This window comes from Hippocampus zosterae, chromosome 9 (genome assembly GCF_025434085.1).
Source record: "Hippocampus zosterae strain Florida chromosome 9, ASM2543408v3, whole genome shotgun sequence".
Classification (NCBI taxonomy): domain Eukaryota; kingdom Metazoa; phylum Chordata; class Actinopteri; order Syngnathiformes; family Syngnathidae; genus Hippocampus; species Hippocampus zosterae.
In genome coordinates this window covers 25,809,649-25,836,024 of record NC_067459.1, presented here as the reverse complement: position 1 = coordinate 25,836,024, position 26,376 = coordinate 25,809,649, and the positions used below count along the sequence as shown (strand labels likewise).

The window sequence follows — 26,376 nt, the reverse complement described above, 5'->3', positions numbered from 1 at the left end:
GAGGCTCAGAGGGGATGGAGCCTTTTCTGTTGCTGGTCCCTCTCTCTGGAATGAGCTCCCGCTGAACATTCGGCAAGCCTCCTCCCGCCCATCTTCAAAGCCCTCCTCCAAACTCACTTGTATTCTTCGGCATTCGACTCAGCATGACTTAGATTTGTTCTTGGTTTTACCGTTTGGTGCGTTCTACCGCCTTTATTACCGATTTGTCTTACTGTTTATTGTGCATGTTAAATTGTTCCATGTACAGCACTTTGTATGCAGCGATGGCTGTTTGAAAGTGCTCGAGAAATACTCTTGACAAGTTTGACATTGGTAGCTTGAGGGCACACTTCAAACTGAACTTCACTTCTGACGAATCACTGCTTCCAATCGCAAGACATATGAGGTTAGAAGTGTTTAGTTTTGTTTTTTGCTACGCATATTCAGATCTATTTATGTTGATTTTGCAGAACAACTTGAGGCAATCTGATCAACAGTTGTAGGTCAAAAGAAGGATGGGTGTTGGAACAGGACAATGAGCCAAGACACCGAAGCAAATGAACAACAGCTTTATTTAGGGTGTTCATAGCAAAAACAGCACTGGCTTATCAACTCGCGAAAATATATATCAATTTGCCCCTTTAATTTATTCACTATACAACAAATGAAACATAATTATTCTGTATTCATTTCAATCGAGTCAACAATGACCGGTTGGCAGAAGCAGACCGTGTCCTCTATCTATCCTTGTTACTACGAAGATCTGTGGTCAGAGGATCATGCTGAATGGTTTGGTGCAACATCAACGCGAGCAGCCCAGCCCTGTTGGTCATTGCGGTCCTAACATTGCGCTCTTGTTCAAAGAGCTCGTCCAACTTGTACCACTGTGGGTGCAGAGAAAAACAAAACCAGTTACACGCCTTGTGTTGCCTGAATAACGGAGGCGGCCCCTCCTTGAAAGCAGGCATGCCCAGCTCTGGGCCTGGAGGGCCACTGTCCTGCCTGTTTTCCAGCCCTCCGGGCTGCAACGCACCCGATTCAGATGATCAGTCCATCGGCCAGCTCTGAAGCAGCATTAGAATGATTTTGATGATTTGAATCAGGCGTGTTGCTCCCGGGAGAGCTCGAAAACAGGCGGGACAGCGGCCCTCCAGGACAGACTTTGGTCACGCCGGCTTTACAGCATGCAAAGCAATAAATAATGCCCACCACTCTGACTCGCTCCAGGTCCACTTCAGCTCTCCTGAGCTTCTCCCAGTTATAATGTTTGTTACATTTGCGTTTTGAGACCCTGCAATATTCTCCAGTCAACTCAAAGACGTTTTTCACCATAGGACACCCGCACACCTCATCCACAGGAACCTGGACACACCAGGAATGAAATGCAGAGGGGGAAGAAAACAAATGGCCCAAAAAGCAGCACGCGTCGTATGCGACAGAAATCTTGCGCCCACCTTAGGATCCCTCGAATGTTCTGGGCACAAAACCTGAAGCCTCTTGCAGTAAGTTTTGCTTTGGGGATTGTACACGTCACAGAAGAGTCTGGTCGCTCTATGAGGACAAAAAACCAACAGCAAAAAATTGTCAGGCAACCGAACTGAGAGAAAAGCCGTTCTTTAAAATGTTCTTTTTTTTCTCTCTTACCCTTCAATTCTTGTAGGATACATGGAACCAAAGGAGGTCTGACTCTCGTACTGTCAAGAGAACGAGATAACGCTTTTTTTAAGCATCCATCTGCTTTCGACACCACGATTTGTAACAACTCTCCCGAACAACGATGCTCTCGGCCTTTCGACAAGACTGAAAGCTTACTCAGACCGTTTGTTACAACATATGTTTGTGAGCAATCCTTTTCGAGGATGGTGGAAAATAAAAACCAGGAAGAGACTTTGTTGCGAAAGCATGGCGCCATGATGCAGCCATCATCGTGATCATCTAAATTGATTCAGAAAGATGATGAACGTGGTGAACCATTCATTTAAGAACGTCAGCGAACCCAACATGCATATTTTTTGGAACGTGGGAGGAACTTGTGCAAAAACCAAAGGAAGACCAGCGCACGGATTCAAATCCACAGCCATGAAGTGTGTGAGGCGGACGTGCAAAGCAAACATCCACTGCGCTGCCGTTGTTGACCTTTTAAAATGCCATTTGTGAAGCGGTGGCTGAAATGTAAGGACTCACCTTTGCATAGCACCTCTCCATATGTCTTAGTGCAACTTTTGGATTGATAGGATGGCTGCAGGACACGCAAAAAATCTGAAGGTCTGTGTCATCGCCCTCCCCTTCATTGACCTGAAAAGATGCAACAGGATTGCAGATCGTGAAGGGGAAGAACAAATTTCGTGACAACACAACCATAAAAGACTACGCTACATAAAAAAAAAAAAAGAAAAAAGCAAGTTAACCTCCTCATCCTGCTGCACCGCCTGCTGCTTGGCCTTGGCGATGATGCCCTCCAGCTCGTGGAAGCGGCGCTCCATTTCGGTGAGGCGCAAGCGGGCGTTTTGCTGGTCCTTGCGAATGCGCTCCAATTGCTTCTTACCGTGCTCCTCGGCGATGCAGGGACTCTGCTGCCACTGCTGGATCCGCTGAGGGAGTATCTCATAGATTCGACTGTGGAGAGACGTGCGCACGCATGAAGGGAATGCCGACTACCTCAAACTCGGACCGTTGCGTACAACGCGTGTGTCATTTGTACTGTAACCAAGCACAATGTTGCATCTTGACAAAGCATGCTAGGCTTCACAATTTCAAATGAAAATGCAGCCTTGCACATTCAAATATCATCCCTCCATTTTCAACAGCCCTCGTCTACGGTAGAGTCACCTGTGAGCTGGAACTGATCCCAGGTGACTTTGGGCCAGAAGCTCAGTACACCCTGGACCGGTCGTCAGCCAATTGCAGGGCACATCAACATTCATACAACTACAGGGCTTAATATTAGCCCAACCACTGTGCCAGATGATTTGCGCCAGAAAAGATATACAAATTAATCAGCTGATTCATTTTTAAGATGCACAAATTAATTCATTAAAAATGTCAACGTTGCTTCGGCTACATGACGGCTTAGCAACGGGGGAAAGCTCTTACTTGGCAGCTAGCTTCATGCCACAGCTTTCCGAGCAGTACTTGGAGTTGGCTCTTGCAGCCTGAACGCAGTTGGGCCCGAGACACTGATGGCGCCCAGCGTGATCGCGGACGTCACTCTTCTCACTGTGTCTGCTCCTGTCCTTGTGCTTTTGCTTCTGCTTGTGCCGCCGAGACTCTTTCTAAAACAAACGTATTTGCAGACGTCAACTTGTTACCGCGATATCGTGAGACAACTAACGTATCTTACCTTCTTGTCAAACTTCTTCTCTCGTCTCTTCACGTGTTTCACTTTTACGGCTTTCTTTCGCAAGACGGGACTGAAAGGCGGTTCATCGTCATCGTCGTCAGTTGCCCATCCCTGGTAGGAAAAAAAAAAGCCAAAGAAGCGTTGAGCATGCAAATTGCAAACAAAATGTTAGCCTCAATAAACCACACCGGTCACACTGTGGTGGTGCTACCATGCTGCTGTGAAGCCCCGCTGCTTTGTACTGCCGGTAGAGATCCGCCTCGCTGTCATAGTCGTCAGAGTAGCGCCTTCGCCTGCGGTGGTAGTTCTCTCTTCTTTCTCGTAAATACTGTTCCTCTTCTTTTACGCGTAGCATTTTCTGCATAAAACAAGAAGCAATTGCTTTCACTTTTTCCAAGAGGAGCTTCCACAGAATTCGGCGGCACGGTTCTATCATACGAAAGAAAGCATTTTGGCATTGTCTAATTTAGAAAAAAAGAAAACATACCCTAGCTCGGACCTCGCATTGTCTAAATCTGCACTTCTGTCTTATTTTATTGGGGCCCCCGAACTTTTTCATGTCTTTGCAGAAGTCACACTGTGCGCAGTCCTCAGTCCTTCTGCACGGCTCACATTCGCCACACATTCTCACTGAACGCTTCACCTGCAACATGTAGCAAAAGCCAATTAGAGCTCTGGGCAGTAACGACAACACGCAATCACTCACGGTAAGAGTAGCCGGTAGCTTTGGAAGCTTTAGAACACCGTTTCAATACTGCTTCTTCACTTGTCAACTACTCTCGGGAAGAAGTACAACAAGTACAAGCAGTCGGATGGATGTGAACATGCAACAATGACGTATTCTGGCCTCTTCATTTGTATTCATTGTTCTCCCACAATCGTATGCAAATTTGACATCTGGACAATGGCAAAACTCACTTTTGATCCTCGCCGCCTTTCACTCCTGTAGTCTGGTGTACTCGGGGTACTGTACTGTCTTTCAGTTCTATCAGAGTCCGGTTCCCTTTCTCTGCTTTTCTTTTCTTTTCTGTACTTTATTTCCAGCAATGGGTTTTCATCTGGTAACGGGAAGAAGGAAAGAACAATCACTGCAACTTTATTCAGTCACGTGATGCACGCTCAGAAAGGCTCACTGTCGGGATCAATCACCTCTGCATCTCATGCAGTACCACTCTCTGATTGCCTTGGCCATCTTCTCCGTTATATTGATGCAGTTTCCATGGAACCACTCGTTGCAGTTATCGCAGCCACTAAGAGGAGCAAACACAGCATTTCATTTATGAGGGCGGCTCAGCAGAAAATAGGTGGTGGGATGAAACAGCAGGGGTGCGCTTACATCATGAAACAGTTGATGTGCGGCTTCCTGCAAATGCAATACAGGGGGGCATTCTCCCCATCCATGCTGCTGCCTTCCGGTCCTGGTACGGGGTCAATATCAGACGCTTCGCTTTCCTGGCAAAATGCAAACAATTCGACCATACATTGCGTTATAGCGAGAGTAATATAGTGCTTACTATATTGTACGCAAAACTGTCTTGCTTGGCAGGGGCTTTGCCTTCTACGCACTTGAAATAAGTGCCTCGTCGTTTAAGAATAGAAATCATATTGATCATGGTTTACGGTCACGCTGGACAATGATCATTTCCGAATTAAGAGAGTTCCGACCAAAGTTAACGTTCTAGTCCGTTTCCGGCTTTTCGACCATTAATTTGTCGCAAATAGCGGTGGACTCTAAATTCGGCCATGTTTCTACCGAACAACGAAACGCGCCGAAACGAGTTTAACCTCAGGGTTGTGAAATAAATATATAAACGCCGGCAAAGCCTTACCATTGTATTCGTAGTGCCTGGAGGTCGTTCAAACACGTAGAGAGAATACAAACAGCGAATAACAGCGAACCTCTGACAGCGGTAATCAACATTAGCCGAGTTTCACAGCGGAACTACATCGATTGCGTCACGTCCGTTGAATGAAACATGGCAACCAGCAAATACACTACCGCCCCCTACAGGACTGAAGTGTGGATCAGTTGGTTACGTTGAACATTTAGAACAGTGGTCCTCAACTAGAAATGCTGGAGGTCCACTTTTTTTTTTGTCATGGGGAGCAGGGCTATATGCCATCGCAACCAACCAATAATGGGGTGCATGGAAAATAACAATTATTCACTTTGCCTGGACACAACAAATAATGAGAGCTATTGTGTTGAGGCACAGGAACTCCTTTATTTTGTTAAGCTGTGCCTGCTTGATAATAGAAATAGCCCTTTTAGGGAAATAAGACATTTTTATGTCTTATATTTTTATTTTCGTACGCTTGGGAATACAGTACTCCCGCTGCCGAAACTCCCATCTTCTTGGCTTTTTTGCTTGTGGTTCATTGTCACGCTTTGGCCAGCAGAGAGCGGCGTCCTCGCTTTCTTCGCGGTCTCCTTTGGGTTCGCAAAACTCCAGAGGAGAACGACCAGGGCACTGTGGTAGTGCATCACTGGATTAGCAGGGGGCGCGTTAGTCTTCCCTTCGACTGACACATAAATCAGGAAGAAAAAGAAAAAAAATGTCCCACACTCATATTTTGTGGTCAGTGTGCATTCTGAAGGTGGAGTCCGGGTGGAGTTGAGCGGCAAAGAAATTCTTAAAGGGCCCGCAGCAAATCTGGAAGCGAGGCTGTGAGGAAATACAGTACATTCTGAAAAAAATACGGGAGATAAAAACACCCGGCTGTCTTGAAAGCGTAGTTTGGCATTGAAAGCAGTTGCTTTGTTCGGATGCGTCGTTTCTGCTGGTCAATCATCCTGGACTCCAACATGATCGGGACAAACACCATCGCCACAGTAAGCCCGACTGAATGGGAGGAAGTTTAGTCATAGTTACTCATAAATGAATTTGAGCAGCTGGAGGTACGGAACTAGTTGCGAGAGTTAAGTCAACAACTTTGACATTTTTGCACGTTGCGACATAATCAACCCAATTTATGACTTGGAGCTCCCCATCCGGCGGCCACTGTGTCATTTCTTGCTTTGCCGCACATTGGCGGCTGCCCATTGACTCTAATAGAGGTCTTGAAGTTCATTGTCGGTGCAGTCGCTGCAACGTTGTCCAATTTGGAAAGTGGGTTCATGGCGTTTCCTCTTGACATTTGCCCGACGGGCTTCTGCTCCTTGGGTGATGAAGCTCGAATCGGCCTTTCGCGTGCCACCTCGGAGACCGGACACCGCAAATGTCCCCCGTGGCCAAGCGGCACCTTCGACCGTTGGCTGAGAAGCCTCGCTGCGTGGACATTTGCTGCAGAAGAATTGGATGAGCGAGCGAATGCCCGACGGAGCAGACATGAAGAGATGAGGTTTGCGTGTAAAATGATGTCCGTGCCAGCCTCGAATAAAAGCCCGCCCGGTTCTATTGGATCCAGAATATTGGTGGTTTGAACAAAGAGCCATGGAAATGCTTGTGTTTCTCAATGACAGGAAGGGGCTATCGCAGAGGAAGTGGAAGTAGGAGCGTCCCTCTCGCAGTCACAAAAGCCCCCGCGGTCGGCCACTTGCCTGCCTGCCCGCCTGCCCATCCTGTAGCTGAGAGCCGTGTGAGCCAGGAACCCCCCCTAACCCCCCACCCCCCTCCAAAACACTGCCTGCTAGTATTTTGGTAGTCGTCATCCTCCCTGACCCGCTGGCCCGATCCTGGCGCCAGGAGTCTCCACGCCTCCCCTTCGCCTCCTCACAAAGCCCCCCCCCCCCTCCAATGGATAATCCAACCCAGCTGTTGCAAGGTGCCTGCTCTTCCAGTGATGGAAGGACCCTGTGCCAAAGTCAAAAGTAGCACGGCAGCAATGTAAACACGCATGGCTCCGGAGAGCGCGGAAAGACGGTCGGGCGGGCAGTAAAAACAAGAGTTGGAAGAATCGAGTCATTGTAGCTGCCGCAGGTGGAAGCGCTTTCACGTGCGGATCACGTCGTGAGGTTTTGATAAGAGGAGAAAGGCAGCAATCGGCTTCTTGCTTTTATCCAACGCTTCGGACAAACTGGCATTTACCAACACGCGCTCCTGCTTTTCAAATGTGCCAAGAAACGAGAGCGGCGCCCGTTGAAAGGCAACATTAGCAAGAAGGCTTGAAAGGAGCTTGCGTCCGGGACCAATAAGATTGCTGTCGGCTCTTTGGGCGGCCCGTTTGGGACCTGTGCTCGTGGTCTCACTGGTCAGAACTGAACGGCGACACGTGGAAGCGCGCGTTTGTCGTGATCGCGATGCTCAATGTTTACCCCACGCCGCCCCCCCGCCGGTTCTTTCACTGACCTGAATGTTTTTTGGTCATCCGTCGAACGGTCTGGTCTTAATGAGAAGGAATGCGCATCACGCAAAGGGGAGAGGCGGACATTGGAATCACATGAAGAGCATGCGCATCCTCGGTGATCCAAGCGATAGCGAGGAGATTTCGGATAAATGCCGAGGAATGTTTGTCGAGTGGGACAGAAAAAAACAAAAGGCCGAGAGCTGCCATTGGAGAGTCGAGCAACGTGAATTATGCTTCTTTCCTTTCGTACGGTGCCTCTCTGTCGCCGGCTCTGACCACATGGGGGGGTTGCGTGGAAATTTAGGGCTTTTGATCCCCGATCCGCAAAAACGCTGCTGAGTAATGGCCGACTGCATATGTGTGTGACGGAGGTTTTCACGAGGCGGCGCGGCTGCCTTCTAGCCCGGCGGCGGATGGTCATCAGAGACGGAGGCCCGAGCGAGGGGGCGGCCCCACGGTTACAAAGAGCTGTTCTGCTGGAACGCCGCACGGGGAAAAATAGTTCATGCTGCACTGGGATTTCCTGCCTTTGCCCCCCCCTCCCCTCTTCCGTGGTCTCTCGGCCACTTTCGCCTGGCCGAAGGCGCTCGGGGCGGGCGGGTCGATTGGTTGAAGGAAGGCCGCCGGCGTCGGCCCGGACAATGAATGCCGTCGGCTTTGCAGAAATTCCATTTCCTCCGCCCACGCGTCGAGGGGGGGGGGGGGGGGAACTGAGTCGGGATGGTTTTCTCGCACTCTTGGCTCTCACGGTGACGCGCGCCCCATTTGGGTGCCGTGATCTGATCTCCCGTCGCCCACAGCTGGAATACGCGTTGGCCGCCGCTAGTCGGGACAGGTTGCCCGGCCGTTTGGCCGCACTCAGACATGTCGCGTGGGTGTCAAAGAGGAGGCGGAAGGGCGGCGGGGCGGGGGGGGGGGGGGGGGGGGGACTCGGGCTCCAAATGGCTCGGCGGCTCTTCCGGGCCTTTGATCTTGGGTGCGAGCGGTGCGGCTAAGGGCCATGTGTCACCCATTAGCGGCGTGGCGAGAGTGGGGCTGCTCGCAGCTTCTCCTCGGGAAGGATGTTGTGAAAGTGGCTGCTAATAAACTCTCAAGTTGGTGTCAAGGCTGCCCCCCCCCCCACAACAAAAAAAAAAACAATCAAATTGGAAGGTGTTCTCCACAGTACCAGTGCGGGGGCTTTCATTATACTTTGCGCTCTCCACTCTTGTGCTCAACTGATCGCACAGGAAGCGAGATGGACGATTTCATTGAAAAGCATCGCTGCCAGCAATCACTGTCTTGGGAAAGAGGAGGGGGGGGGGCCTGGCGGGGGGAATGGAAACCAGATGTCTGAGATCCACCATGAATATGTCAAAGCTCCTGGACTATGTCAAATCCCCCGCCCCCCCCCCCCCCCCCCCAAGTCCCTTTGGAGTACAGAAGCCTTTGGGCCCGCGTCATCGGGAACAAATGCGGCGAGCGCAGCGGCTCGGCGCTATGGACCAAAGCGCCTACGGAGAGTCGCGGAGGATTTGTTTGCCCTCCTCCTCGGGTTTCTGGCCGTGTCGGGGTACCTTCCCGTATCCGGGGGCTGCGTCGGGTGGCAAATCTCTGGGCGCTTTCTGGTGCTTGAGAAAATAACAAGCGATGGAGTAATGACTTAACAAGCAACGGGATAATGGCTTCAACATGCGCGCGGCTGCGAGAAGTCGGGCCGCTGCCAGCGCGCTCGCTTCGCTCTCATGTGGACTCTCATGTGGATGTGTGCGTCTATTGTTTGCCGGGAGATGTTTGAAAGTTGGGCCCGCAGCAAACACATGGCTCCGGACTTCAGATGAGCCTTGAAGGCTTTGTTTGGCGGGTTGGGGGGGGGGGCGCCGACAGCCCGATGCTTTTCTCCGGGTGTTTTCCATCACCAGCAGCTGTAACGCGGGCCGCCCACGCAGGCCCTACGCCGACGTGCGTGCGATAGCCTGCATCTGTGCTCGCGTGTGTCCCGGGAGGCACGCCGGGAGACGCCGTCGACGTCTGGCGGCCATAACCCGAGCGTCATTCATGAGACCGCTCGCCATCCCCGTTGGCAGAAAGTCACTTTGTCCTCCGCCTGAGGCAAGACTCGCGCTTGGCTGGGAAACCTCCACGGCCGAGTCCTTCAGAAAAGAGCGACGGCGCTGGTCAAGGACATTTTTTTTTCATCTGAGACGCGCGTCAACTTTTTGACTTCCAATTTGGTTTTATTTTGGGCAAATGTTTCATTTAGTTTCATAAACGTCATCGCGGCAAAAGGAACCCCAACATACTGGACCGCTTGAGCCGAGAGGAAAGGAGCCTCCGCCGCGTGGAACCGGCAGCGCCATTACCTTGACGCTACTACGAGACGCGAAACCATTGGCACGTGATTAAGACGCCTCTTCCGGTCGGGAGCAAGCGCGCCACCTTTGCGAACGCTCCGGCGGGACCGGGCTTGCCGTGCTTTGCGCCGAGTCCCGGAGGTGAGGTGCCGCATTTCGCGACGATGGCGTTTCCGCGCTGTTATGCTTGGACGTGTCGCGGCAGGTGCGCAGAAATGCCGATCTTCACCTTAAGGCCTGCGGCGACAGCTCGGCGTCTTCCCGCACCTCCGCCTTCTGGGAAAAGATTCTCCGCTGCGTTCGGGCGGGACAAAGACGGGATTTCCTAAAATGCCACCAGGAGCGTCAACATATCCGAAGGTTCCGTCCGGGATCCTCGAGGCCTAACCCGAGCGGCGATTGTTGGGGTTCGACATGAAGACGTGACTTTTGCCGTCGCCGAGGTCCCGCGCGAGAACCGGGCACTTTCGCCAGAGACCACAAGCGGGTGGAGACGTTCCGATGCTTGTCCGGGCGACGCAAACGTGGGCTTCTTCTCTTCTCGCCCCATCAACGGCGCCGTGAGGCAACGCGTCCCCGCGCCCCCCCCCCCCTCCTTCCTTTTGCGAAGGCTCAACTCCTCGCTGGCAAGGACGCGGCGGCAACACATGTCTCTGATCAAGTCGCGCCTGCGTCATCAGTTAGTAAACGGCGGGCTCCAGGAAAACCAACAGAGAGCACATTCATAGCCCACGACCCCGTGACTGAGTGTGTGATTCATTACGCTTTAATATGTGCCCCCCGCCTTCCTTAAACCCGCCCAACCGCTTCTTCGACGCAACCCTGAGGCAACCTCGCAGCCTGATCAAGTCCATCATGAAACATACTTGCGGAGTTCTGGCTTTTGGCCTTCTTTTCTTTTCTTTTCGTTTTGTTGTTGACTGGAAGCGGACATTTTGTCCCGGTCCCGATTGCAGTTTGAGGAGTGAAACGAGCTCTCCCTGACGTACTCGCAACTTGAAAAACTTTCACCAGGTCGCAACCCATTGGGAGATTTTCCTGGACGGAGGAAGGACGGTTGAATTTGGTGTTGTGGAATCGATAGCGCCGGTCGAGCCGTTAGCACGTCCGCCTCGCGGTGCTAAGGTGCGGGCTTCGATTCCGTCCGCCACCTTCCCCGTGTGGACTTTTCCCCGGGTTCTCCACTTTCCTCCCACGTTCCCCCCAAAACATGCGCGGCGGGTTAACGGAGCGCTCGAAATGCACCAATGGTTGTTGTTCATCTGCGTTTGGCCGGCTAGCCGTTCGCTGCGTCCCCCTGAAGCTGCAGCGCAAGCCACGGTGACATGAAAAACGGCAACGCAACTTTGCACAATGGACGTTTCCATCTGGAAACGGGCCACGCTGACTGGAGGGATTTTTTTTTTCCGAGGAGAGCTCTCTTGCTCTCTCTCGCTCTCTCTCGCCCTCTCTCAGAGCCTTGTGTGTCACGGGTCTGGTTTCTGAAATGCTGACATCCTTTCCTTCCGAGTCCCAACTGCCGCTCGCTAGTTTGGCAGCAACAAACTCCCCCCGAAAGCTTTGGCCGCTTGAGCGGGCGCGGCCGGGACAGCTGACGGGGGCGGCCGTGTTGCGGGAGAAACTGCATTTGATCCCTGCGACTCCTCGGCCTGCACTGATTTTTCAGGGGGGGGGGGGGCTGGGCGGGAAAGTGGGCCAACGTAAACTCCGACTTCCTGTCCGCCTTTTCTCAAAGGGGGAGAGATGATCCTTCTGTGAAGAGGGACACACACACACACATAAATAGAAATACTGCTGTCGACTGACTGGGGGGGGGGGGGAGAGAGAGCGAAAGAGAGGAATATACAAACATGAGCAGAGTGAGGAATGTTAAACACACGCTTTATGGCATAAATAGCAGCCACTTTTGGTAAATTACAGCCAGTGTTCTGGCACCGCAGAGCACGCAGCAGGAAAACCAGCTCGGGTTTCACATTTCGGGCCTGCGCTCTCCTCGAGCAACAAGACGGCGAGCGCCTCCTGTTTTCTTTTCTCTATAAAAAGGCCGAAATGAGCCCAGCAAAGCGTTTCGCTCGGCCCGGTCGAGCTCAACAACATTTGTGGCAAGAAGACAGAGAGTCACGCCGGCATTTGAAAAAACCAAAAGACAGATTGCATCATGAGTTTTCTTGTACGCCAGGCCGCGTTTCAAAATGGCTAAATGGGGTCAGCGCTTCGCATTGGCTCGCCCCCCAAAACAAAGACGAGCATTGCAAAAAGTCAAGCAACAAGCCGAGATCCGGACCACGAGATGAGCTGCCGGCTGACGTTTTGAAAATAGGCCTGAACTAACTGGCGACAGCTGACAGTTTAATAGGCTCATCCCGCGTGAGACACAAGACCGTCATGCCCCCCCCCCCCGGGGGGTGCGGGGGACGCTTGTTGATTTCTCGTCCCTCGGAAATGTGCGATTGGACGTTTTGCGATGCTTTCCGCCGCACACCGATATCCCTGAGTCGGGAGGAAAGAAGAAACCACCGCGGAACAGTTGACCTCACTCCGGCCCGGCCCCCCGCGGCCCCCGCGGCCCGGCCGCCTGACTAATCCCACCGGAGTGACGGAGAGCGAGGGGAGCGGCGGGAAGGTGAGAACGCACTGACTCACCGTCTAGGACGCACGACGGCTTCGACTCTCCCCGATGACAAAAGAGCTGGAAACGCAGACCCCCCACCCGCACCCCCCAGGCCCCCTCCCTTCTCGAATTCGGATCGCATTCGTGCTCAGTCCCGGCCGGGAGTGATTAAAACCATACGGCGCTTCTCTTTGAAAGGCCGCGGCCATGTTGCCCGACGCCATGGCCGCATGTGAAAGGATCGGACGCCAGACGAGCGTCCCCGAAGCGCCTTCACAAAGCCGCCATTGACAGCAGCGTTCGATCACGCGGACGTGCGCAACGGCGCCGCCTGATATTTTCCATCAACTTCCTAAACTAATTGACCCGCCGAAAATGGAAAAGAAACGCATTGGTTGAGCTGTTTTCCGTTCAAGCTTGTCGGGCGCGTCTATTTTCGTGATCGCATCTTCTTAGTTGGATGGCATCAGAACAAAAACAGCACACAATCCAAACTTGCCGCTTGGCCCAAACCAGTCATTGAAGTCTCCGTGACCAATGAGCCACAACAGAGCCGTCAACTTTTCATGGGTTTTTTTTTGGGGGGGGGGGGTGGTAAAATGCCAATTTTCACAGCAGCAGAACTTAAAAGACTTAGTTGAGGTCGGCCAACGTCAAATGTTGTTGATGCGCGTCGCCTGGAAGGCTTGAGCACAAACGAGAATTTTTCCGGCGCGCCGCGTGAAAGATTTTGCCTGTGGAGTCGGCCGTTTCGTTTCGTGCCTGCCGCAAACGCGAGTGTTTGCGCAGCGACAACAGCGAGACGTAGAAGGCAGGTGCAAAGTGACAACAGGTGCATCGGTTTCCCTCCCCCGCCCCCATCCGTCACGCGGGCCCTTCGCTGTAGCGCGCCTCCTCGCCTTTGCTGAAAAAGCAGCTTTTAATAAACATAAATTACTTTATTGAATGGAAGTCAGAATGGCTTTTTGGGCATACACAAAACACCGAAGACAGGCGGGCTACAAAATGGAAAGCACACATCGTCTGCGCATGGCACGAGGAAGCATCGCCATACACCTTCCAGAAACCACAGCGCTCATCTCCGTGCTGTCCGTTTTGGCCACATATCGGGCCAGCGTGGTGTAAACTTGGGGGGGGGAGCTTTGGTCCCAGCTTTTCTGCTTCGAATCTCTTTGGTTCTCCACGAATGACGGCGGCGCTATGATGAAAGACATTTCTCGGCATGGCTTCACTCGGCGTATGGCTTCCACCTCTCCGCTCAACACTGCGGTAACATTTTGGAGTTCCTATCGACGGAGGCTTAAGACGGCCGCCTTCCTCGGGGGAGACGGAGTCCTCTGGGGCGGCGTCTTTTCAAGAGCGAGAGCGGCGAAGGTCACCGCCGTTAGCGCCTCGTCTCTCCGCGTCGCCCACGCCAGCCTACGTCTCCCGAGCCGGAGACGGGAAAGAAGGCCTCTTACCCCAAGGAGTCCAGTACGTCTTTGGTCTGGGGAAGGCGCGGGATCGAGGGCCCGACATCAAGTAAGGATCAGATTTGGTCCCACGGCCCCGACACTTCAAACGAGCGCGGAAAAGCCCGGTGGCGCGGGGGTCCGCGGCCAGGACGGAGCCCTTCCCCTTCTCGGCGCCCTCCGCCGTCCCCATCCGGGCAGTCTCGTCACGCCGTGGCGGAGCAACACCCCGACGAGCTGTGCTTCTGCAGCAGTGACATGCGGCTGAAGGTGCGAGAGCAGACGCCGCACTGGTACTTCTTCACCTCGGCGTGGGTCTGCAGATGAGCTCGCAAATTGGAGCGGTCGGCGAAGGCTCGGTTGCAGTGGGGGCAGGAGAAGGGGCGCTCGCCTGCAACGGGCAACAACAACAAGGTGTTAACGTCAACTTCCCCGTCTTTGAATTTTTTCGCAGCGCCTCTCTCACACTCACACACACCCGCATTGTGTCCATAACGAAGCAAGGCCGCAGTGAATTAGCATGATGAAATCACGGCCGGATGACATTAGCATGCGATAACGCCTCTCGGCGCAAAGCCTTTTGTCTTCATTGTGTGGAGGATAAGACAAGAAGAAGTCACGGGGCCGCCGCTGTCGGCGCGTGAAGACAATGAGCCATCAATCCAAGAGTCGACATGTGATTGCGTCTGTTGATCGAGCGTTGAAGACATCGGATTGATCGGCATCGCTCGCCTTCTCCTTCGGCCCACTTCAAATGGAGACTTTGACCTTTTATTTGCATGTGTGTGTATGTGTGTGTGCGGAGACGGGGATCTCACCGGTGTGCGTGCGGATGTGGCCGCGCAGCAGCCACGGCCTGGAGAAAGCCTTCCCGCATGTGGTGCACACACAGGGCAGGGTGTGCGAGCGGATGTGCATCTTCAGAGCCCCCAGGCTGGTGTACTCTTTGGGGCAGTGCTTGCAGAGGAAGGCGGGCCGGCCGGCGGCGATGGCGGCGGCGGCGGCGGGGGCCTCCTTCTCTTCCTCCTCAGGCGGGCCGACGTGGGCCGCCGCGCCGGTACATTTCATCCGCTGACGGGGGGCGTAGGTGCGCGCCGGTTCGGGGCTGGGGGGGTCGGAAGTGCGGCCTTCGTCCTCCTCGCCGCTGCTGCTGGCGCTGCTGCTCAGGCTGGACGGGGAGCTGAGGTCCAAGGGGCCCGGGACGGCGGAGGGCTCCGTTTGCCGGCCGGGCAGGTAGAGAGCGGGCAGCGCGCCCAGCTCCCACATCAGGCCCACCGTCAAGCAGGCGGCGGCCGACGACAGCTCGGCCGGAGGATATTTGTCCGCTGACGGCGCTGAGAAAGGAGATGGAGGCAGAGTTGAAACGACGGCGACACCGACGGGCTAACAATCAAATAAGACGCATTGGATGCATGTGTCCAGAGTCTTTTTTTTAAGAGGGGGGGGGGCATAAAGTTGCAGCCATTGGAAGGCTTCGTGGGCCGTTTCCTCCCACGTATTCACAAGGGCTGGTAACATGAATGGCGCTCTGTCTGCCGCCACGAAGAGGGGAAAGCGCATATAACGGGCCGCAACTTTATCGGGGAGTGACAGGATGTGGAGTCGAACCACATTAAAACGGGTGTGTGGGGGGAAGGGGGCAAAAAAAAAAGCCCACTCATATCCCCACCACGCACGCACAGTTCCAGCATCTGCACTGGAAAAAGGGGGACTTTCTCGCCAACGTGCGCAATTACGTAAGGAGTCCAAATAGAAAGTTTCATCACTCACCATTCTGACATTCCAGTTCGCTGTAGTTTGGCTTTTGTTTGGCGAAGTACTTTTTAACCAAGAAAGACCGAGGCATTGTCCTTTTGCGTGTTTCCCCCCCTCCCAAAAAAAAACGGTGCGTAAAAGTATCCAGCGACGGGTAAAGGGCACGGTCTACAACTACAAACGGGCTTCCTAAAATCGTCCTCCGCCAAGTGGGAAATCTACAAACGCGAATACATCTGTTCAGAAGTCAATGCGCCAATAGTCCAAAAGGTGGAGCGATCTTCGGCACAGCGGCGCGCTTGCAGCTTTCAACGGAGAATGACTAAATGCCGGCCTCTGTTCTGAAATAGTGACACGGGCGCGAGGGGTGTGCTCGCCCCGAGGGCCCTCCCCACCACCGCCAGCGCCGTCCTCCTCCTCCCCGTCCTGCTGTTGTGCGCAGGAAAGGGGCTTCGTGACCTCCTTCCGCAGCCCAAACGCCGAGCTCACGTTCGCACGTGATGGCGAAGGAGCTGAGATGAATGCAAAATGACGGCGATGTCAAGCAGCCGCGAGAACAAGAAGCAACTCGAGGCAATGACACAAAACTCTCGCTTTGGGCCACATTTGCGCTCTGAAGTTCCAATCGCCGGACCAAGAGGAGCGCTTATGACGTGTATTCACGCGGGCGGATCGCGATTGTGTCAGGCCGGTCAAACTTTTTTTTTACTTTGAACAAACGGGGGGGCAGGAAATCAATGAGGGCGGTTTGATGGAATTGTAAATGGCGAGATTCCTTGTTTTTACGAACGGCAAAAGGAGAGACGGAGTCCTTTAAATGCAATTTTATTATGGGGGAAAAAAGACGTTCGAGAACACAACTGTCCTCGTAACGAAAATCACTTCCTGCTTCTCTTACTTCAACAGCCAATCAGAACCTATCAACATAAAAACACGTCCAAGCAATTATCAAACAACACAATAGAATTGAGGTATTCATAACGTGAAATAATACGATGCTCAGGCATAACATGATAATAGTTCATGAATATAACATCAATATTTGAATCGAGTTTATAAGCAAAGGCAAACGCTTCTGGTCATAGCTGATGATAGCTTCAAATAAAATGGCAACGAAATGCTGACTTTTCACAGAACACAAGACTCATTCAGGCGTTTAATTGGAATGAAGATGGCGCAAATCATATGCTGCCACACACAGTCACCAGATCACATTAGTTGAACTACCGAAGAAACATTTAGAACAGACAAACAAACAACCCCCCCCCCACACACACACACACACACTCGGTACACTTGATAGAAATACAGGGCTGCGTCACAAACGACTTTAGTTCGAACAATGTGGTCACTTTGTTGACAAAATAGTCCCATGGGATGACGCAATGCAGTTTCTTCACGAATTCAAAATACAACCAAAATAATAAGCGCGTTGTAAAGCGAGCGCCATCCTGTCTGTGCCGGTCCAAATTGCCCGTTATTGAAAAGGAAGAATTCGAATACGGCTCTTGCGTTGGATTTGGGCCTAGTTAAAATGCCGTGTTAATAGTTTGCGTGGCAACTGTGCGTTCTAAACGAATGATGAAAGTCGGATTGCACGATTGATTCCTTCAAGTAGGCGCAGCTTCGTTTCCTATCTATGCATCTATGGTCGGGGCCATTCGGAGCCCCTTTTGGCCACTGAACTATTTGGTGCACTTCAGACTGGGCACAAATGGATGGAGAGTTGACTTGATGACATCAAATTTGTCACACTTGATTACTGTAAACAAAGAAACCACATGACCCTCATGTGAAGCACATGTCAAAATGGGGACGACCCAAATAGATGGAGTTCACCTTGGGCAAAAGCGCCATCTAACGGACAAATGCAGGAGCAAGAGATGACATCAATTGGCAACCGGAACACTCGGAATTCCCCGCATGTATGACGTTGGATGAATAGGCTGGAGCTCGGGCGTGTCCAGCTGCGGTCCTTAAGGTCAGGTCTGCATTCTATCTCTGTTCTTCTAGGTGGGGGCCCGGTTGTCGAGTGCTTTCCTCCCAAATTCCAAAAACATGCACGGCAGGCTGATTGAACACTAAGTTGTCCCTAAGTGTGAGTGTGAGCGCGGATGGTTGTTTGGTCTCTGTGTGCCCTGCGATTGGCTGGCAACCAGTTCCGGGTGTCCCCCGCCGACGTGCCCCACGACCCTTTTGAGGATAAGCTCCTCGGAAAATTGATTGATGGATGGATGGATCTATTAAAAAATCATGTTGTCATGATTTGGTTTGGGACCAACAGGTGGCACTGTAGGGCTCCCCCTGCAGTTGCACAGCTGTTATGTTATGAGCGCGACGATATGTCGGGCGTCTATCTTGCCCCCACAGTGTGCTCTTTGACCAATTCTCTGTCCGTGGCCGCGCAGTCCGTGGCGTTTCTGCGAGCTCTGATTGGTGGTTTCCGGTCATAGGAGGAGTCATGACGGCATCCACTGATTTCTCATTGGTCGATCATTTGAAATACAAACTGTAACGACAGTCTGCTGCCTTTTTTAAGCTGTTGAAGTCGTGAACGTTATTGAAAACAACAAACAGAAAACGAGCAGTCGCCGATATTTACTTAATGACAGTGAGTCAAATCGAGAATCTTTAACCAAAGGTAAGAATTAGATTTGTATCTGTTATTGTCAAACAAGAAGTATATAAATGTGTAGCAACGGGATGGACTGACAATACTCGCCTTTTGTTAGACTTGATAAAACATGCCTTTCTTAATTGCTGATCAAAGATTAATTTAGTTGGCTTATGACGGAGAAAATATTTGTTCATGTACTGTTTGATGTAACGCGTGTGTCGCTAGCATGTATAAAATATGTGTCACACACTTTATTTCTTCAAATTATCAACATTATTTCTGTCTGTTTAGACAGATTAGCGTGCAATGTGAAAAACTGCTTTTTTTTATCAATTAAAATGTTTTGGCAATGTTTGATAAAGTACCCGCCCCTTTTTTTGGAGACACAGATGGGCCCTAACAATGAATTTCTCGTGGAGTGGCCATCATTATTCAAATCACTTCCGACCCCATCGTTAATTGGTCATCCTAGTCAGCTGACCAAACGTGGTATTTTTTTGGGGCAAATGGCAAACGTGTAAAAGGATTATTCAAGAAGTAGAATTGCGATCATGTACAAACGTGTTGAGAACTTGTATTGTCCTCCTCAGCAAAAGGCAGATAAGTCCGCGAGAAGCAGTAATGCTCAGAAAACTCGCTCGTTTGCTTTTTGGGGGCGAGGAATCGGAGGAGGCCGCCTCAGCCCCCGAGGAAGTCGGGTCCGAAGAAGTGGGTGAGGAATGGCTTGTGGTCAATGGTCAAGGTCGGTTGGAACTCGGTCTATCTGTCTGTCTGTCTGTCTGTCTGTCTAAAATGGCATGTACAGTGAGCATACACCCCCTTGACAGTTTTCTCTTCCCAAATCTACTCAATTTCACACATTGTTCAGCGACGCAAACCCGCGACGTACCTTCACTTGTATCCACAGAGGATGATTTGGCAGAGATCCCAAATGAGGAGGCCCCCACTTTCTCAGACTCTGCTCCTAATGCGTCGGCTCTTACAAAACTAGAAACGACAAGGTAAAATATATCATGAAGTGCATAGAGTCCAAATGCTGCCGTTGGACATCTAATTGTAGAACGAGTCAATCATCACATTCAACTTGATTTTGAAGGCTACTCAATGAGGAGTTGTACATTTCATTATTTGACCTGTGCCCCCCCCCCTTCCTCACCCCCGTTGTTTTGTTTTAGTGTAACAGATCCAGCGAGTGAGCAGTCCAGCGTTAAAAGCAAAGAAAGTGCCCGTAACTTGCGAGTCATCTCGGCATTACTTTTTCCTCCTGAAGCCCTTCGAGAGGTCACAAAGCAAAAGCGCTTGCAAAAATCCCGTGGATCCCACCACCCCGTGTCCCGAAATGCTATTCAGCGACACCATCGTGTTCGGCATGGATCCCGGCGCCACTCCTTCCTGCTTCAACAGCCAGCAAGCCGCACCCTCGCTCACTAAAGTGCGGCAAGGGCAACCATGAAGGCGCGCGTACAGCTGACACCCCCTTCAACTTTTAGATGTCTTTGTTTTAAACGCATCATTTCTTCTAAATATCAACAAATCTTGGACTAATTTTACCATAATTAATTACTGCACTTGTTTTTAATTCAAACCGGCAGCTGCCGGTATATGAATAGCATTTCGGATGATGATTTTTATTTATTTTTTTAATGACTGAATTTTGGACATGCATTTTTTTTTCATGGATGCAAATGTGTATTCAAATTGCCTGCGAGAGGCCTCATATGAGTTGCACTATTTTTTACTTGTGTGTATTTGATTGAGTAGAGTGGATTGGTTCGCACGTCTGCCTCGCGTTGCAGGGGTGCAGGGTTCGATTCCGGCTCCGGCCTTCCCGCGGGGAGTTTGCGTGTTCTCCCTGTGCCTGCGTGGGTTTTCTCCGGGTGCTCCGCTTTCCTCCCACATTCCCAAAACACTCAACATTGTCCCTCGGTGTGATGGCGAGCATGGATGGTTGTTCATCTATGCGTGCCCTTGCGATTGGCTGGCAACCAGTTCAGGGTGTCCCATGCCGACTGCCCGAAGACGGCTGGGATAGGCTCCGGCACGCCCGTGACCCTCCTGAGGACCTTCTACTTCCAACAGAAACGTCAAAACAATACCTTCCGACACGGCTTGGCATCGGCGTGTCATCAGAGGGACTGGCAATCAAGCGGCGGTCTATGACAATTGATTTTCAAAAGGAATTTTGCCATTTTTTGTAGAACAGTAAGCTATACAAAAAGCACTCCACGCTTGCATATGCATTCAAAGTTGAGAGGTCCAATAAAGTTCACCCTGAAATCACCCTCAAAAGTCAAGTATCTCCGAGTTGAAGTTCCTGTATAGGGGAATGCGTCAAACATGACATTTCTAGTTTTTTAGGTTTTGTTTTTTTTGTCGCCCCCGCCCGTTAGCGCCTGCTTACACGAGGCCACTGAGGAGCGCCAAGCCTATGATGTCAAGTTGATGCACACTCAAGATACATGCCGGCTGCATCACAGGGTGGAATGTGGCAGTCACACGCATGCAGTCTGGAGACAAACATGTCGCTCAAAGCGTGCATTGGTTTCAGGAAATAGTTCTCCCCCCCCCGTAGCAATTTGCAGCAGCTGTGCAGTGTCGGGGAGGTTGCATTAGCTGAATTTTTGGTTCGTTGAAAATCTCCGTTTTAGCGGAGCAGAAAAGTCAACTTTTTGCCATGTCACACACCCATTCCACTCGTTCAGTTTGTCTATTGCAGTGTGAAATTTCTGAAAGTATTAAATATTCAACTCCCACTGCGTTTCCCGAGTCAACTTTCACCCAAAAGTATCGTCAAACCCATTTGCTCGCCGTGTACTCCAAACTTGGGCCCGAAAGCCGCCGATTCCTTGAGTCGTGTTTTTTTTCCCCTCCTCTCTCCCTCCCCCTCTCCGTGCAAGATTAAGTGGTGTCACAGCCGAGGTTATGGCAAATCTTCCTTGGCCATGATCTTATCGCAGCTGCAGTCACGCGCCGTCATTGAAACGTGTCCCGGTGAGTGCGCGGCTGCACGCACTTTGTTAAGGGCGCAGAGGCGATCAAGTGCTCAGAGGCAAGTGGGCGTGACCGCTCTCGCTCGCCTCAAAACCAGACCAAGCCAGGAAGAGACCACAACTAAGAAGCGTCAGCGAACGCGCGGGATGATTTCCTACGACCGCAACTTGGCTCGGACTTGCCGTTGAGGGCGCTTCGTCAGCCACCCGTCGAGGTGAGTGTTTGTTTTGACAACACTTGGGCGAAAGCCACGAGAACCCGAGCGCCTTTTCACGCGTTCCGTTTCAACAGAGCGACAGCGTCCAAAACCCCGCCGCCGGCCGTATTCGGATTCGATGGAGCCCACCCCCGCGCCGAAAGAGAACTTTTTCATCGTCGTCCGCGGCAAGTCGCGGAAAGGCTTCTCCCGCGGATGCGTGGGTCGGGCGGAGGCGGAGACGCCTGGCGGGGAGCTGATGGGGCTTCTCTACCCCGGGGGGCCGAAGGCGGGGAGCCCCAAGAACGGAGGCGTGGTGCGCAGGGAGGACACGTACCCCCTGAGCCGCCGCCAAGCCCAGCTGCTGCTCTTCGTCTCCTCCGTCAGCAAGCGCCTGGAACTGCTGTGCAACCCGCAGCTGTTCTCGGCCATCTGTGGCCTGAGCGCCGATGACCTGGTGGTGGTCAAGTACAAGAGGGGCCATCAGCCGGGACTGGTCACCAACCTCATGCGGATCGGCAGGAAGGAAAGCAAAGACGATCTGCAGATGTTGGCCTTTGAGGTGGAATTGGCGGTGGGTCCCCCTATTTGGCGAGGAGAACCCTACGAGACGCTCGCGGCCGCGGGCCCATCGTCGCCGTACCATACGGCTCCGGTTATTTCGTCGCCGTTATACGTGCGCCCGATCGGCTTCACTCTCGTCTGCCCTCTAGGACGGCGATCAGACTTTGTCATCCAAGAAGGCCGCCCCTGCGCCCCTGTTCAGCGCCGCCGACATCGTCCAGGTGGTCCCGTCTTCCGCCCTCCCCCGCGGAATGAACTGGAATGCCGTTCAGCACGGTGGTATGTGTGCGCTTTGTGCTTTCTCATCAGAAAATGTCACGGCGCGCTGGAAAAACCGGTCCGCTTCCTTTGGAATGCAGAAGAGCGGCGTAGTCGCCCGTCTATTTTCAACATGGCGTCGACCTGCGTTGTGTTGGTCACAAGACGGAGCAGACCGCGTGTCATGCATGACCTTTTTAACCCGCAGCCTCGCTACGTTTTCCACAGGCACAAACAAAAAGGTGATGCGCATGAACTCCATGCCAATCATTCGATCTCTTGGCCAAGTGACGGAAAAGCACCGAGTGCAGACCGCCGTCCATCGGAGTCAAAGTCACGACGCATCCCGCGCACCTTTGGAAGTGGGGTCCTTGGTGGAGGTCGTGTCCAACACGGGGGTCACGGTTTACGGGGTGATCAGGTGGCTGGGTGTTCCCGAAGGAAAAACTGCGGAATGGGCTGGGATTGAATTGGTGAGTCTCACGAAAGCTTTTCTTTTCTTTTTTTTTTTTTTGCAAATTGTTCTCTGAGTCTTTGCAATTGCGGATCAGGACTACGACGTGAACGGTTGCTCCGACGGCACGTACGCAGGCCAGCGGTTGTTCAGCTGCAAAAGGAGCAGGGCTTTGTTTGTCCCCGTCACCAAATGCAGCCCCGACAGCCGGTTTGTCTGCTCGTCCTCGGCAAGCCACGCCGGCGGCCAAGTGGAACTGCCCGCAGGTTAGTTGCTTGATGCTAATGAAGGCAACCTCGCCCGTTTGCCAAGGAACCAACGGCGTGCCTTTCCTTTATTGCTCCATCTTTTGAATGAAATTCGCTCCTTCCCTGCCAGCCCACTTAGCAGCAGTTTTTGATTTATTTTTTTTGTTCCACCACTAAAATTGGCTCGAGCTCTCGTTCTGGCGTGCAAGATGACGTCGAGCTCTGGCAAAATTGCGACTCGCCACAAGAGCGATGGCGGATGTTCCCGGATAGCGTGCGATCTCCGACCTCGTGATCGTGACTAAGAGATGGAAAGCTGATTGCATGTCTGTCTATGCAATACTGTAGATTGAAATGGAATGATTTTTGTTCCCCCTCCATTTTGTGTGCTCTAGTTCCACCATATGTGGACTGTGAGGAGTATGTGGCGCCGGTGTCTGACTCCGAGGCCACGTCGTTGTTAGTGGGAAGAATGAAAGGGATTCAGGGTCACATCAACTCCTGTTATCTGGACGCCACTCTTTTCAGGTAAAACCGGTTCGGCAGCCGTCGGAACAGCTGACCCTCCAGCGCTGCCGTCATCTCGCCTGACTTTTGAAAAAAGTGCATGCGGAGCAAAGCCGTTGTTTTCTTTCTGCAGTTTGTTCAGCTCCTCCGCGACCCTGGACAGTATCTGCCGCTGGCCCGCGGACGCCGTGCAGCCCGTCGCTTCCGCGCTGAGAAAAATCGTCAATCGTTTACGCAGGTATTCTTGCTTTCCTTCCTCATATTTGGCTTGCAAACGTTGCCGTCGTGGAAGTGCAGCTATTTCGATTTCTTCATGACGCGGCACTTTTCCTCCTCGCTCTCCATTGTTTTGCCTTTTGTCCCTCACCGAGCACAAACGCGTTCCTTGCAGACAAGGTTTCGTGCCCGCCGCCAGCGTCATGAGTTTCCGCAATCAGCTTGGCTGCGACACCTTTCGAACAGAGGAAAAAGGTCCCTATTTTTCACAAAAAACGCTCTTCTTGCCAAAAAGAGTCTGCTCCGCAGTCTGCTCCGTCTTGTGACCAAAAATGTTCAGCGTCTCATTTCTCTCCCCACCACTGCAGACCCAGAGGAATTCATCACAGTTCTCTTCGAGAAGGTGCTCGGCATTGAGCCGCTGCTTAAACTCAGGTAGGAATCTTTTGGCGGTGCGTCTGCGACCACGGTGCGTAGCGCCGATTTCATTTTGGACCTACGCATTTGCACCAGGTCGAGAAATGAAAGTTGTCAAGGGGCCTACACCTTCCAGATCTTTCTGGAAAAGGAGCAGATGGCACACATACCCACAGTTCAACAACTGCTGGACACTTCCTGCCTGTCGTGTGATGTCAAGTTTGAAGAGGTATTTGATTTGAATACAACTTTATACGTGTGACATTTCTTCCGTATATCAACCCGGGGGCGCTAAAGTCTCCACATTGGGGAGGACAAGCTAGCGGCGCATGACTTTTTTCCATCCCGTTATCAAATTGTACCCGTTCCCTAGATGCCGTCCTGCCTGATAGTTCAGATGCCGAGGTTTGGAAACGAGTATAAAATGTTTTCTCACATCATTCCGTCCACGGAGCTGGACGTCGCCGACCTGCTTTCCAACTGTAAGGAGCGCGCGGCGTCGTACGTATGGCAACAAAAAGTACGCGAGGCATCGCGTTAAGACGAGCGACCTCCATGTGTTCGTACAGCTCCTCGTCATTGCTTCATCTGTGAGCGATTGGCAGAGTACGAGTGTCTCCGCTGTTTGCCGGATCGCAAACTGCACCCGGGGAGAATCAAACAATACTGTGCCACCTGCAACGTGCAGGCAAGGCAATTTCTATCTTTTTTTTTTTTTCATGTCCGCAGTGTACAAGTTGCCTTCCCGACTTCCAATTTCGTTTGGTTCGTCTTTGCTTTGAAGGTGCACAGACATTCGTCGCGCCAGGGGCATTCCCCCAAACCTCTGTTACTTCCAGCCCAGGCAGCCGCGGCTCCCCCCGCGGCTCGGCACACCATGCAACTCTTTGCCGTGCTTTGCATTCACACCAGCCACTACGTGTCCTTTGTCAAATCTGGCTCCGACCAGCACTCCTGGCTCTTCTTTGACAGCATGGCAGACAGATGCGGTGAGGATTCTTTGCCCCCCCCCTGTTCCCCCTTTTTTTCTTCGTGCAAACGCTGACACGTTTGGCTTTTCGAATGAAACGGTTGCTCGTGAGCGTTTTGCTCTGATAAAGCAGTCTCAACAAAGGGCAGATAAGGCTGCACCCTGACTTCTTTTGTCGCCCCCATGTGACGTCTAATCTGGACGCCGCTCTCCCTCGCAGGTGACGATGAAAGCGGCTTCAACATCCCGGAGATCCGAGCTTGTCCGGAGCTGGGTGACTTTTTCTCCCTGTCCGAGGAGGAGCAGGCACGGGCAAATCCCTGGTGTGCCCCTGAACTTGTGCGCAGGCTGCTGTGTGACTCCTACATGTTTTTATACCAAACGCCAGGACTGGCTCTTCCCGCTACAAATCATCCGCGGCCTTAAATGGATGTCTCCAAGGACACGGTGTTCTTGCAACACTGCCTTCAGAATAACTTTGCACTTTATCAACCACATTTTGATTATTACAGCCAAGAGTGGATTTTTGTTGGGGGGGGAGGGCAATGTTCAGAAGGAAATACTAGGAAGCGCACTACAGCTTTGTTTTCAATACTCGGGCATGTCGGGGGGGGGGGTAAAACAAATTTGAAATGACAACATTTTATTGCATTATTTTCTTCTTGTCCCTTTGTCACGAATTTAGGCCGTTTATGGTAAGATATTGAATGTTTTCTTTTTTTTCTTTCTGTTATATGTAATAAATAATCTATTGGTGGACTGGAAAAAGTTCAAACATGGTTTACCGTAAACAATTGCGCCGTGGTTCATTTTTAATGTATGAAAACATTGCGGTGACACCGAGTCGGATGCACGCGTCTTTTATTACCTTCCTTTTTGTCGTGATTGGGTTTGGGACCAACAGGTGGCACTGTAGGGCTCCCCCTGCAGCTGCACACCTGTTGGTCATGAAGTAATCGGTGCTTTCAAAGGACTCCCAGCCCGACCGCTCATTGTCGGGGCATTGTTTGCTCTTTGCTGCTGTCACGGTTCTGTTTTTGCTTCAGTTGCTATTTTTGGTTGATACTTTGGACTATGATTGTTTTTGGATTTTGTTTTCTCTGTGTTTTATTAATACACTTCAAGTACACCCTGCTCCTGCCTGCTTTTTGGGGTCCACCACGCAACGTGACACTTTTAATA

The 26,376-nt window shown here is 51.9% G+C and overlaps 3 protein-coding genes and 1 long non-coding RNA gene across 5 annotated transcripts; 2 read left to right on the top strand and 2 right to left on the bottom strand.

The window, feature by feature from the left end:
* Nucleotides 1-533: 533 nt before the first annotated feature.
* On the bottom strand, nt 534-5,309 carry cxxc1b (CXXC finger protein 1b). Of its 2 annotated transcripts, XM_052076776.1 has the most exons (14): nt 5,149-5,309; nt 4,656-4,771; nt 4,469-4,569; nt 4,238-4,377; nt 3,807-3,962; nt 3,531-3,677; nt 3,320-3,430; nt 3,073-3,251; nt 2,388-2,595; nt 2,164-2,274; nt 1,624-1,673; nt 1,434-1,530; nt 1,189-1,341; nt 534-863 (listed from the first exon to the last, which is right to left on the bottom strand). In XM_052076776.1, the coding sequence occupies exons 1-14, from the start codon at nt 5,149-5,151 to the stop codon at nt 717-719; spliced, it is 1,719 nt and encodes a 572-aa protein (XP_051932736.1). In that variant the 5' UTR covers nt 5,152-5,309; the 3' UTR covers nt 534-716. The 2 variants fall into 2 exon arrangements, with proteins under 2 accessions (XP_051932736.1, XP_051932738.1); XM_052076778.1 differs by lacking the exon at nt 3,807-3,962.
* Nucleotides 5,310-13,467: 8,158 nt separating this feature from the next.
* On the bottom strand, nt 13,468-16,165 carry snai1a (snail family zinc finger 1a). Its single transcript, XM_052076785.1, has 3 exons — nt 15,772-16,165; nt 14,820-15,335; nt 13,468-14,392 (listed from the first exon to the last, which is right to left on the bottom strand). Exons 1-3 carry the CDS (start codon nt 15,845-15,847, stop codon nt 14,208-14,210), a joined length of 777 nt encoding a protein of 258 aa, XP_051932745.1. The 5' UTR covers nt 15,848-16,165; the 3' UTR covers nt 13,468-14,207.
* A 2,083-nt stretch (nt 16,166-18,248) lies between these two features.
* On the top strand, nt 18,249-20,102 carry LOC127607989 (uncharacterized). Its single transcript, XR_007964175.1, has 4 exons — nt 18,249-18,397; nt 18,964-19,115; nt 19,281-19,374; nt 19,549-20,102. It is a non-coding gene; the product is annotated as an uncharacterized LOC127607989 (long non-coding RNA).
* A 1,509-nt stretch (nt 20,103-21,611) lies between these two features.
* cyldb (cylindromatosis (turban tumor syndrome), b) lies at nt 21,612-26,037 on the top strand. Its single transcript, XM_052076774.1, has 12 exons — nt 21,612-22,134; nt 22,274-22,403; nt 22,611-22,855; nt 22,934-23,102; nt 23,480-23,612; nt 23,725-23,829; nt 23,983-24,062; nt 24,176-24,242; nt 24,321-24,453; nt 24,598-24,706; nt 24,794-25,213; nt 25,415-26,037. Exons 1-12 carry the CDS (start codon nt 21,700-21,702, stop codon nt 25,618-25,620), a joined length of 2,232 nt encoding a protein of 743 aa, XP_051932734.1. The 5' UTR covers nt 21,612-21,699; the 3' UTR covers nt 25,621-26,037.
* Nucleotides 26,038-26,376: the final 339 nt, after the last annotated feature.